This window comes from Gallus gallus, chromosome 12 (assembly GCF_016699485.2).
Source record: "Gallus gallus isolate bGalGal1 chromosome 12, bGalGal1.mat.broiler.GRCg7b, whole genome shotgun sequence".
Lineage (NCBI taxonomy): Eukaryota > Metazoa > Chordata > Aves > Galliformes > Phasianidae > Gallus > Gallus gallus.
Genome location: NC_052543.1, coordinates 1301941 through 1314157, shown reverse-complemented (window position 1 = coordinate 1314157; position 12217 = coordinate 1301941). Strand labels below are relative to the sequence as shown.

Genomic DNA, 12217 nt, shown 5'->3' with positions numbered 1-12217 from the left:
GCTTCCCCGCCCCGTCTGACGTCATCGCGGCGCGACGGCGTCTCTCGGGCCGGTAGCGGCGTTCCGGCCGTGCCGCTCCGTGCAGTTCCGTGCCGCTCCGTTCCCATGGCCGCGCGTGCCGCGCTGCGCCAGACCGCCCGTCTGGCCTCGTCCAGCGCCCTGCTGCAGGTGCGGGCCGCCCCGGGACCCCCGTCCCCGTCTCCTCCCGCTTCTCGCCCTCCTCGGCGGCGCCCGTGGGAGCCGGCCCGGCCCCCCGGCAGCGCTTCCCGCCCCGCTTCCTCCGCAGGTGCTGTTCCGGGCGGTCACCTTCGGGCTGAACGCCCTGACGCTGCGCTACCTCTCCCGGGAGCTCCTCGGCGTCGTCAGCGTGAGGTGATGGCCGTTCCGCCTTCCGGCCGCGGAGCCGGCGGTTCGCTGCCTCGCGTGGCCGTGCTTTCTTTGCGCGCCCGCTGCTTCTGTGCGTCGGGCGGTGCCGCGCGTCAGGCCGGGCTGACGGCGGGCGCCCGCGGAGGCGGCGAGCGAGGGACTGACTGCCCGCCCTGTCTCCTCCAGGCTGACTCTGCTCTATTCCACGGCCGTGTTCCTGGCCAGGGAGGCGTTCCGCAGGGCCTGCTTGAGCGGCGGCGCGGAGCGGAGCTGGGCTGCGACCATCAACCTGCTGTGGCTGACGTGAGAGCTGCTCCGCTGTTCTTTAGAACCCGCTTCTCGTTCTTGCCCGAGAGCTCGCGCGATGAAGATGCGTTCCCGCTCCCGGTTTTCCTCCTCGAACAGCGTGATTTCAAACGAGACTCTGGTAGTCGGAACGATCTGCAGGACGTGCTGCGAGTTTAACGTCAAAGCCCGCGGGGATCTGAGAGCGGGGCTCAGATCCGTCCTGCCGCGGGGCTCCGTCCGAGGCTGCGGGTCCCGAAGCCGCGTCAGCAGCAGGCAGTGCGTGTCTGCGCCGCGTGCCTCGCTCCGCCTGCCTGGCAGCGGCCGCTCGCGGAGGGGGCGTCGCGCTGCGGCGCTGCTGCCGGCACGGCGGAGCTGCAGACACGTGCTGTCTTCTGCCGACTCCGCTGCCGTTGCCTGGGAGACTCGGCACAGCGGCTGCAGCGGTGGCATCAGAACCTGTAGCCGCAAGCAGCGACTCGTAGTTGCAGGTTTGATGCCAAAACTCGTAGCTTCAGTAGCAACGAGTTCGTCAGATCTCTTCAAAAATGAGTAGAGTAGAGCGGCACGTAAAATTGCAATCAGATTTCCTCCTGGTCTTTTTTCTGCTGAAGAAAACCTGACTGTTTTTACGTTAACTCCTCAGAGTCCCTCTTGGTGTGTTTTGGTCTGCTTTCCTGGGCTTCGTCTGGCTGCACTTACTTGAAGTTCCGGATCCGTCCGTGGTTCCGCACTATCGGGCCGGCGTTGTGGCGTTTGGCCTTTCTGCAGTTGTTGAGCTTCTGGGAGAACCGTGCTGGGTTTTAGCCCAGGCTCACTTGTTTGTGAGACTTAAGGTTAGTGAGGAGGCTGTGTGCACAGCGGGGTGGGGGTGTGAGAGAGAGAGAGCAGTCCTTATCTGTTGAAAACAACGATGCACAGAAAGTAAGGAACTCCTGAACTGCAGCTGTGTATGTTCGGGAGTATTTTAAAAAGTAAATAGAGCTGTGGGCTGCTTAATGCTGCATGAGTTGCTTGTAACACATTTGTAACATTCAGGTTGCTCCTGCTCATAAAGGGAAGTGAATTTATTTAGGAGTTACCGCCTTAATGATCCTGAAATATGAATGTATTCCACGTATGGCCCACACGAGGGGCTGGGGCAGTGCGATGGGGAATGGTGCACCATAAGACTGGGGAATGGGCAGAGGCTGCAGTCTGAGGCAGCCAATGCAGCAGGAGAGCTGTGGTCGTCACGCTGACTTTGGACACCTTGTACTCCTTTGTGGGCTGTGTGTGTGAAACTGGAGTGCTTTGTGTTCCTGTAGGTGGTTAAGTTGGCCAAAATGAACGTTCTCTGTTTTCTCTCTCTTGAAGGTAATTGCTGAAAGCCTTTCAATAGTGTCCAAATGCATTTTGACAGTTGTTTTAGTCGTCCTTTATCCGCAGTGGGGCCTCTACATCTTTTCCTTGGCTCAGGTCAGTTTCCCGTATTCTCTATATAACTTCTAGCTCTGAAATGTTACTTGCTACTGCCTTTGGCGTTCAGCCTGCTGATTAGCACTGGGAGGTGAGAGAACGTTCCTGTGAGGCTAGGATTTAAACGGTAGGAATGTGGGTGATAGCTGTTACTGACTTGGCGTTTTGACCCCCGTCAGTTTAGTGGAGGGACACGAGAGCAGCTTTGCTGTGTGCCTGAAGGCACGTTTTGTGAATAAGGTGGTTATGCTGTACGTGCTTTAGCTGTTCTTGAAGTCTGTCAACTGTGTTTTGTCGTTTTTAAATTGGACTCAACGTAATACTTCTGAAAGTACTGAATAGAAGGTGAAGGCAAGTTGGCAAAGGCCCGTGGTGCTGATGTGCTGATTAAAATCGACAGCGTTCTGAGTGGGGGAGGGGAGTTGCAGCAATGCCTTCAGCCAGGTTAAAATCTGACAGGAGTAAGAGCTGCTTCCTGCCTTCAGTTCTCACTGAGTTCTCACCCATCCTAATGGGATTCGACATCTGTAAGTTGATTTTTGTCTTACTATTTTTTTTTTTTTAATTCTTCCCTTCCTTGTCTTTTCAGCTCTTCTATACCAGTGTTCTGGTAACGTGCTATGTGGTTTATTTTGCAAAGTTCTTGGGGTCTCCTGAAGCAACAAAGAAGTCGTTTCCAATTACAAGAATGAAAGCTCTGCTACCGAACTTGATGGCAGATAAGGTGGGTCGCACGATTCATTCTGAAGTCTTTGATGGGAGAACTATTGCAAACTGTTTGGAGGTGATGGAGTTAAATGGGTGCTTTTGAGGTTATTTCTGCTCTTGGGAAGTCTGGCTGGCTAGGAGACGTGGCTGCATGAAATTCCATTGGCAGTTTGTGCGTTCAAATCCTTGCCAGAAAACCATTATGAACCTGGAGCTCTTTGCTTCTGGGCCTCGTTGGCTGCCTCGTCTTACAGCAGCTTTGCACAAACCATTAACTGGAGGTGGAACGTTTACAGTGTTAAAGGGAGTGAGCTGGTACCGGGTAGAAGGCAGGAGAGAATCTAGAGCCATCTTATGGAGCTGCTACTTCAGCTTTTCCTCAGACAGGACATGGTGGTGCGCAGCATCCCACAGACACTCAGATCTCCGATGTCCTCTGGAAAGGAAGCGGGCAAAGGAAGAAGTGAAAGGGCACAATGAGGAGGAGGGTGTTCTGAGGAAGAGATTGAGAGGCTGAGAACATAATGGCAGTTCTGGCTTGTGAGGCTTGCAGGAACGCTTTGAAGAGCACTGGAAGATTTATGTTACTGTGAGGGTGAGAGTTCTGTTGGTCTACTGAACGGCTTTTCCCCCTCTCTCGCTACTGTTGAGTGATTTATCCTGTAGAAAGCTTATGCAGTTGCTTTGTGTATCTGCAGTGATGGTGATTTTCCGCAAGGGAGAAAGTCAGCCAGGTCAGAGTGACGTTATTGGTTTGATTTTGCAGACTTTCCTTAACTGGAAGGAAGCACGGCTGACCTGGAGCTTCTTCAAACAGTCCTTCCTGAAGCAGATTTTGACAGAGGGTGAGGCTCAATGTGTGGGCATGTTGGGGAAAGGCAAGTGAATGCTGGGCACAGGATGGACACGGAGCCTGGGAAGGCTGGGAGGGGGTGGTGTTCAGAGGGGCACCAGCAGGCGCTGCCAACCCAGATGCAGTTACTGAAATCTGATGGAGCATCAGAAGTGTCCTGTCCTGTTGGACGTGTCTCTCGGATGCTGCTGTCAGCAGTGCCTGAACACACGCTGGGAAAGATGAAGGGGTTCGTCCTTACTTCTGTATTTTTAACTTCCAGGTGAGCGATACGTGATGACTTTTCTGAATGTGATAAACTTTGGCGATCAGGGTGAGTGTGGTGACGTTGTGGAGCGACAGCATCGTTTTGTAGCTGCTTCTGAAAACACTGAAAATATTAGAAACCATTTGAAAATAACACGAAAACGTGGGAGGATTTCAAAGGCATTGGGGCTCTGAGGTGCATTTCAGGGAATGATGGATAAATGGATATTAAAAAGAACCCACACCAAAAAACCAACAGACAGAACCAAAGCAACGTATTTGAGGGTCGTGGATTTAAACACTATTTTCCTTTGGATCAAAGCTTTACAGCTGTGTACGTTTTTTGCTGTGTATCTTGTTTCTGTTTTAAAAAGTTGGAAGAAGAAGGCATAGTATGTGATGTTTTCTTCCTTTGGGATCTGTGTTAGCTGTTACAGCAGGAACACTGTGGTTTGTCGCATCACATCTCCAAGTGAATGTGTTCCATAAAAGCACTGTGTCGTTCCAGGGTGATGTATGGCAGCAGCAGTTCAGGTGACGGCCCTGGCAGCACCACAGCTCTTACCTGGGAAGCAAAACACGCCGTAATTGCTGGCCCACTGTTAGAAGTTTCTTGGCTGTTTGAATTTATTTTACTTGCTGGCAGTGGTGTGTCCCCCCATAAACACAGACTTTATACTCTCGCTGCCAGAAGGTTCATCCACTGCTGGTCCTCCTCCCAGGGAACAAATAAGCTGCCTCCTACTGCAAGGGTCTTTAAATGACGGGCGAGTGCAGAAATGCTTGCACTCTGAAAATGTGAAGAAAGCTTGAATCAGAATGGGCTGAAATCAGTCAGAACCTTGTTGTGTTATTTCGCTGTGAAGTTATAAAGCATTTATCCACATGCTGAGCTCACATGGTGTCTGTGTCCCAGTAATACACCCAGATAGATGCCTTAGCAGATGTGGAGCACTACTCGGTGTCTTACCGAGTCTGGAAGTGCTGGTAAAACGTTCCCTCGCGCTCCTTGTTCACTTCAGTGAAAGCAAAAAACCAATAGCCCCTCAAATTAACAGTGCCCATCTTTCTCTTCCTCCATATCAATTAAACTCTGACTCTGCTGTTCCCATTCAGAGGGCAGGTTCTCTTTCATCTGGATCTTTAATCTTCCTCCATAGGAAGAATTGAAGGGGCTGTCTGGGAGCATTTGGGGCTGTTGCTGGATTTGCTCTAGTGCTGCATTAAGTTCCACTGGTCTTCTCTTTGTTTATCAGAAATGTGAAACAGGACTCTGTGCTGCTGTTGTTTCAGGCACAATTCCAGCACTAAGTGACAGCTTGTTGGTGTCTTTTGTTTGTTAAGGTGTGTATGATGCCGTGAACAACCTTGGTTCGCTGGTGGCCAGGTTCATCTTTTTGCCTATTGAAGAGAGTTTTTATGTCTTTTTCGCTCAAGTATTGGAAAGAGGGAAGAACGTGAAGGATCAGAAGCAGGTATGTTTGGTAGTGTTAGTTCCATATGAAATGCTTGCCTTCTGTTGGAGATGAATTGTATCAGGAATGTGACTGGCACGCGTGTTTAAATTTTTGAGCGTAAAGACTGCTGAAATGGAAAGGAATTGTAAGTGGAGAGCCTGCCAAAGGACCAAAAAGCAAACAGGTGAAAAGCTGTCAAAGTAGGAGTTAAGGGGTGCAATAGCATAATACCGCATCGTCTGGTCATTGAAGTTAAAATCCTTTACTCCAAACAGTGTGATGTAAAGGCTTGTGCGCCACGTATTTGCAGTGTGCTGAGGCAGTTACTGTAGATTCAATCACAAAAGCATGCTTTTTCCAGCAAATAAGTGCCACTTGAGAATATTTGACTGACTTGAAAATACAGCTGGCTGGTAAGCATTGAGCGCTTCAGAAGGTGCCCTTTTCAGAGGAGGAGAGCACGTTAATGGTAGGCTGGCAGAGGTGAACCTGTGTGTGTTTGCTACGGAGCACGTGTGGTGTGTTTGTGTGTGCATATCCAGTGCACCTGGCAAGATGTTTGACTCCTCACAGGGTGTGTGGGCAGCTGCACCTTACGATGTACAGAACTCCCAAGTTGCTCCTTCTGCTGTGGCAAAACTGCTGTAGTCCAAGGTAGCAGTGAGGATGTGACCCTTATGGTGCTTCAGGCTGTGGCCTTGGGCAAATGCTGTGCTTCTCTTGGCTATTTACTGGCTGTTAACAGGTGCAGCTGCTGTTTGCCCCTTTCCTTAAGCCCTGAAACAGAAACCCCTCAATGGCTGTTCTTTGTTTAGAGTTCTGCATATAACACAGAAGAGAATAATGAATGCATGAGCACAGTTGGAAGCTAGGACCACGTGTGTAGGTGTTTCAACACCAAAGAATAATTCTGGTGCTGCCTTGCATTATGCCAGTGGACTTTTTCACCACGGAATAGTTTTTCTTGGTGAAAACAGCTGCTGTGCTGATTCTGGTTCATGTAATTGACTGCTGGGTTTTGTCATTTTGTCTTTGCTTTCTCTCCAGGATGACGTTGCTATGGCTGCAAATGTGTTAGAATTGCTCTTGAAGCTGGTGCTTCTGATTGGCCTTACCATCGCTGTTTTTGGATATGCCTTTTCTCAGCTGGCTCTGGATATTTACGGAGGTTCGATGCTCAGTTCTGGAACAGGTAAAAACTTTTAGAGCTGAGAAACAAAAACTGCAGCTGCTATGGGTTCTTGGCTCAGTCAGCTTTCTGTCTGAGAAAAATCGGCTCAGGTGAAAAGAAGTTGTAAGTGCTGAGTCCTAATGTGTGTTCTGAACTGAACTGTGCTGTCACTTGGCCTTATTCTGGCAAAATAATGTAATTCCTTTGTCCTCCTGTAAATGCTTACATTTAGAATATTCCAGCTGTAGCACTGTAGCTCCCAAAGTTGCCTGTAGGGATGATTGCAGAGGCTGGGATGTTGCTCAGCAGTAGTGTTAACGATATTAGGAGGTTTACAAGGAAGGAAGGATAAAGAAATTGGCTTTTCATGACTTGTGTCATGTGTAGCAGCATGGTTGCTTGTGGCCGTGCGGTGCCATCTGATAGCAAATGCACTGCGGTGAAACACTCTCCATTTTACCTCTGCCTGCTGACTCGAATAGGTTTGGTGCTGGTTGCCATTGGGGCTCATCGGTTCTGTGTTACCCTCATCAGTAATTAATGGTGCATCTCTTATGAGATCTATTCATCATCTATTCATCCTTTTAACGTTGTTACCTTTGTTTTGGCTTAGGTCCAGATCTTCTCCGGTGCTACTCTTTGTATGTCCTATTTCTTGCTGTCAATGGAGTAACAGAATGTTTCACATTTGCTTCGATGTGCAAAGAAGAGGTAGACAGGTGAGGAGTATCCCCTGTGTGTTTCTGTAATTATCTGTATATGAGATGCATGGAGTTGAGCATGAAATGTAGAACAATTGTTCTGCTTGGATATTTGCTTGGAAACACTTTTCTGTTACTGAAAAGCCAGTTTCTTTTTGCAGTCGTTTGAAGGACTGTGTTCCTGTCCCTTGAAACCCCAACAGCTGATTTAGGTGCTGGTGTTCAGACCTCAGTGTAGAAGCTTTAGTCAGTGGGTAAAAAAGATGCGAATTGAAAAGGTTATTGGCTTTTGGTAAATAGCTAACAGGGAAAGTAATTTAAATGTGGAGTCTTATTTACTGTGCATGTACTTGAACTGAAGCTTCAGTTTTTAAGATGGACTGCTATTTAAAATTCCTTAAATTCTTGCAGCTGTTGAAACTTTTCAGATACAGTTTTTATAGATGACATTTGGAATGATCTGAGTCAGGCATGTGAGTTCAGTGGTTTATTTGCCTTGAGGAGAACGTTGGACTAGATGACCTCCTGAGATCTCTTCCAGCCTTTATGTTTTCTTGTTTCTGTTTGTTCTGGTGTGTTGGCACTGCAGCCTGATGGCTGCCATCAGACTTGTTTCACTTCTGTAGCAGTTGTCCATTACAAGGCTGTTCCAGATTAATTAGGCCTTTTTTTTTTTTTAAGGTCATTAATTAAATGAGATCTGCTTTTGACAGTCTAAGAAATTCTTTTTAGACTTACAAGGGCTGCTTTCATCCCCTTCTCCAAGTATGAACTTCTCTTCAAAGCCAGTGTTTGGAGCAGGAACGAAGTGTCATTTTATTGAGCGTTCTTTTTCTTTAATACCTAACAAGTAGGAAAAAATCCTCAGTCTTTGATATTGCTAATTACTGTTACTGTGTTTTCTGAAATGAATATGCAGATGAGTAGTGGGATAGAATTTCCTTCACTTAATGTAGTTCTTGGTTTAGTTTGCTCAACGTATTTTTCATTCTGGCAGTGGATTTTTTTTCTTTACAGCTTTGTTGTCAACCTTGCCATCTGCTAAGAGATGAGGGTAGTTGTCGCTCCTGCATTTTAGAAAGCTAATGGATTTTTATCTTTTGAAATGCGTTTGGTAGTTAAATAGTGCAGCTGTATATGTTGTTTATATTGTTTCTTCTTCCTAGGTACAACTTTGTTATGCTGGCCTTGTCCTTCACATTCCTGTGCATCTCCTATTTCTTGACCCGCTGGCACGGAAGCGTTGGCTTTATCCTTGCCAACTGCTTTAATATGGGTATTCGCATTGCTCACAGCATCCATTATATCTACGGGTACTTCAAGGAAAGCTCCTACAGACCTTTGACAGGCTTGCTTCCCTCACCATTTTTAGTACTCGCTTATATCATAAGTGGAGGAATTACTGTTTATTCAGAGGTAAGTATTTGCCTCAGGATTCTCCTTTCACTGCGAAGGTTTGTCAGATGACTTTGTTACCAGAAGGAAAGAAATATTATTAACAGGAGAGGCTTATAGCCATAGCCTAGGAGATTTCCATTACAGGCTTGCGAGGCTGCACGTAGATCTATTACAAAATTAATCAAAGGCATGTAATTATATTGATCTTCAGATGCGTGCCTGCCTGTTCCGCCTTCTCCAGGTGGCAGAGAACTGTGTGCCTAATGAGCACAATAGTTCTGCTGTCTGCCCATAGATCCACATTCTCAGTTCTTGATAATTGATTGTGATGATGCAAAGAAACGGTCATTAAAAATCCTGTTGAAAAAGCAGTGGAGGGGGAAAAAAACCAACAACAACCAAAACAGAAACGGCTCAAAGCGCACTTATTGCTTGCACTGAGGTTACAGAGTGGTAACTGCATAGACCAGTTATTACAGAGGTGGTGGTGTTACGGAGTACAAAAATGTGACAGATGAAAATCCACGATGCCTTAGAAAGGAGAGCTTTATTTTTGGCATGGCAGGTTTGCAGTGGCCTTTTTTCTGAAAGGCAGCTGAATAGGTTGGGGCAAAATGGCAGCCTTGTGTGGACGGCATTGGCAGAGTTTTCCTGATATACTGTTAACACATTTGCCATGACAAATAGCTTCCACACCTACCAGGTATATGCTGAATGCTCATTGTCTGCCACCTGACTTTTTGTTGTTTTGTTTGTTTGTTTTTAAAGAAAGCAAGTGTCGTGACTAGGAAGGATGATTTGTCATAGGATTGGTGCATGTGACAAATCTTTCTTGCATGCGCTCCCCATGATGGTCGTGGTGGAATGGTCTCAAGAGGCACTGGACCTCATGTTTTAGTGTAACAGTTGACCTACCTCGTGCTGACTAGTTTTCCTTCAATTGCTTCTTCCCTTTGTTTTAGGCATTCTTCTGCTGCGATAAGGGTTGGACGGCAAGGCTGATTCACATCAGCATTGGGGCGCTGTGCTTTGCAGCTACCACCGTTACCATGTTGTGCACAGAGACCAAGCTGGTCCGCTTTGTCAGAAGCCAGTTCCTCTCCCAGTATATGAAGAAAGGAACATGAAATGCTCATGGGCGAATAGTTAACGGGGGGAGCTCTGATTCTTACCGGTAGGGAGTACATATATGAAGGCATTGTATGGCATACATCTTAATTAAGATGTAATGAAGAATGCTGTTATTGAGCACAGGGGGCTGTTGAAAAAGTTAGTGAAGAAATGGTTTGACATTGAAAAACAAAAGCCAGAACCAAAAGCTGAAGCAAACACTAGAGCAAGGACCAATCCCAACGTAACTGTTATCAAAATAGAACATAACGCAGTGCAGAAAAATTGAGTTATCAGTGCCCTGAAGTGTAAAGTGTTAAGAAGACAAGTTAAGAAGTGTAAAGTTCTGACGCTTGCAGGGAAGCTACTGGAATATGAAGCGTGTGTCCAAGTCCAAGCTGGCCATGTAAGTTTACTTCCTTCAGCATCATTCATTTAATGAGAGTATTGATTAGCTTGTCAGAAATACTCCAAAGCTCTTATCTAGACAGAAATGCAATGGGTTTTTGAGCAATGTCTGACAACAGCTGTGAACTACAGTCACATTGAAGCTGCAGTTCCAGAAGGTAGGGTTAAACATAATTGGCTTTACTCCTTTTCTCTTCATATCTGAGATGATCAGTGTAATTACGCACAAATTTGTCTCCATAGGAATGTCTTGCTTTTCTGCAAAGTGAAATATTCTGTCTGTGTTTGTGCAGGTTGGATTTCCTGCTTTTGAATTAAAAAATGCTGTTTTTCCTTACAAAGAGATTTTTTTCACCAGGCTCACACCTTTTTGTGTTTGTATTAACCTTTGTGTTGATTTTTTTTATTTATTTGTGGAAAATGTCAATGTTCAGAAGCTATAAAGAGCGAAGGTTGCTGAATTGTTTACTAAGTGTACAGTATTTTATTGCTGGTCTAAAATCTGACTATGGCAGTTTGAGAGCATAGGAGCAGCACGTTGTAACGACCAGCGTTCCCTTCACATTGTTTGAATGGACCAGGAAATGTCAAGTATGCTGAGACACAAACAGCCCGAAGACTTGAGTGTAATTACACAGCAAACTCCACAGCTCCTCAGACAGCTCTAGGAAAATCTTCGCTTCCAATGGCATTGTGGAGTTGATACCCATGAAGAGAGCTCATGGGGCAAAATGCTTTCTGGTATCGGTGTGGTACTGTTAGAAATGTTTGGTACTGTTAGAAATGTTTTCTTAACTCCTGTAATTTTCCCATTTCCCATCAGTTTGGGAACTCTTCTGAAGCTGTTCTGAAGTTTGTCTCAATAAACTGTCCTGTTTGCTTTTAACTAATGTGTTGTTGTGGTAGATGCTGTTTAAACAGCTCCAAGTAAACCTGGTATTTAATGAAGTGCAGTAGTCGAACTGTGCTGTGATTGGCAGTATAAAGGAGTGTGTTTATTTTTCTTGTTTTCTAGTGCTGTAAGTATTTAGCCTATGAAGACATAGAGGTGTGTGTGCACATTTTCTGCGAGGAGGAGAAGGTAAAGGTTTAAACTCCTAATTTAATGGCTTATCAGTGGCCTGAAAGCTAGTAAGACATAAGCTTGAAAGGTTACTGTGATTTAGCACTTGGGGGGTTGTTGACTTGCTAACTTGTAGGAAGGACTGTGATCCTCGGGAGATATCTTGAGCCTGCCCTAATTTGCTGTCTTCTGGAGAGTGCTTAAATCTGAACTCCAAAACCCTGTGTATGGTTTCATATTTCTTGCTGTTTGGGCATCATGCTTCCAAGTGACTTAATTGCTCTCGTTTTAAAGATAAGAGCAAAGAGAAGGGATCTGAGACTTTCTGAGGCGTAGCATTGTGTCAACAGATCTGCTGAGGGGCAGTGGTTTTTTTAGGCACAGAATAGGCAACTTGTTTGCATTCTGATAGTGCTATTAAGAGCAGTTTATTTTCAGTATAAGCCTAAAATGGAGTTTGAGGTTTTCCACCTGTGATGTACAGCTGGGCCATGGAAGCTAAGTGCAAGACACACTCAAAAGCTTTGCCAGCTGGGGAATCTAAGCAAAGCAGTGATCAAAAGTGCTTATCTCAGTTGTGTTTTGGATCACTTCCATAAGAAGGTGCTTGTGCTCTGTTATTTGTGGGTTTGCTGTGGTTCCTGCACTACCTGGCTGTGAGCTGGGAGGAGGAATGAGCCCTTCTGTTGGGGTGCTTATAGCTTTGTTGCAGCTGTAGTGAGCTTCGTTCATGGAACTCGATGAACGTGTGCTCTCATCTGCAGCTAAGGGCAGACAGTTGGCTCTGCTGTTGTCATTGTGGGGAAGACATGAACAGCTCTTCTCTCTGTGGATGAAAAAGTCAACCTAGCCGGTCTTAATGTAAAAATATGGTGGGTTAGCAGAGTTCTGCACCGGGGTACCATGAGGAATGTGTTGGTCAGGCAGCTGAAGGTTCTGTCAGGGTGTGCTTATAAGGCCTGACAATAGGGAGCGAGGAGGGAGCAAATGCAG

General features: G+C 46.4%; 1 protein-coding gene across 4 annotated transcripts; it reads left to right on the top strand.

Moving 5' to 3' along the window:
• The first annotated feature begins 23 nt into the window (after positions 1–23).
• Positions 24–11047, top strand: RFT1 (RFT1 homolog). Of its 4 annotated transcripts, NM_001142872.2 has the most exons (13): positions 24–168; positions 287–372; positions 553–669; positions 1298–1487; positions 2008–2109; positions 2699–2833; positions 3584–3662; positions 3933–3983; positions 5261–5391; positions 6421–6565; positions 7158–7263; positions 8412–8661; positions 9606–11047. In NM_001142872.2, the coding sequence occupies exons 1-13, from the start codon at positions 106–108 to the stop codon at positions 9768–9770; spliced, it is 1620 nt and encodes a 539-aa protein (NP_001136344.1). In that variant the 5' UTR covers positions 24–105; the 3' UTR covers positions 9771–11047. The 4 variants fall into 4 exon arrangements, with proteins under 4 accessions (NP_001136344.1, XP_040502239.1, XP_040502238.1 ...); XM_040646305.2 differs by having other exon boundaries at positions 287–930; XM_040646304.2 differs by having other exon boundaries at positions 24–372; positions 553–930.
• Positions 11048–12217: the final 1170 nt, after the last annotated feature.

Excerpts from the sequence above, each read along its gene's own strand:
- RFT1 (NM_001142872.2), top strand. The coding sequence starts at position 106 with ATGGCCGCGCGTGCCGCGCTGCGCCAGACCGCCCGTCTGGCCTCGTCC. Across the intron at positions 2,110-2,698 it reads ACATCTTTTCCTTGGCTCAG|CTCTTCTATACCAGTGTTCT; the intron begins GTCAGTTTCCCG and ends TTGTCTTTTCAG. Across the intron at positions 2,834-3,583 it reads CGAACTTGATGGCAGATAAG|ACTTTCCTTAACTGGAAGGA; the intron begins GTGGGTCGCACG and ends TTGATTTTGCAG.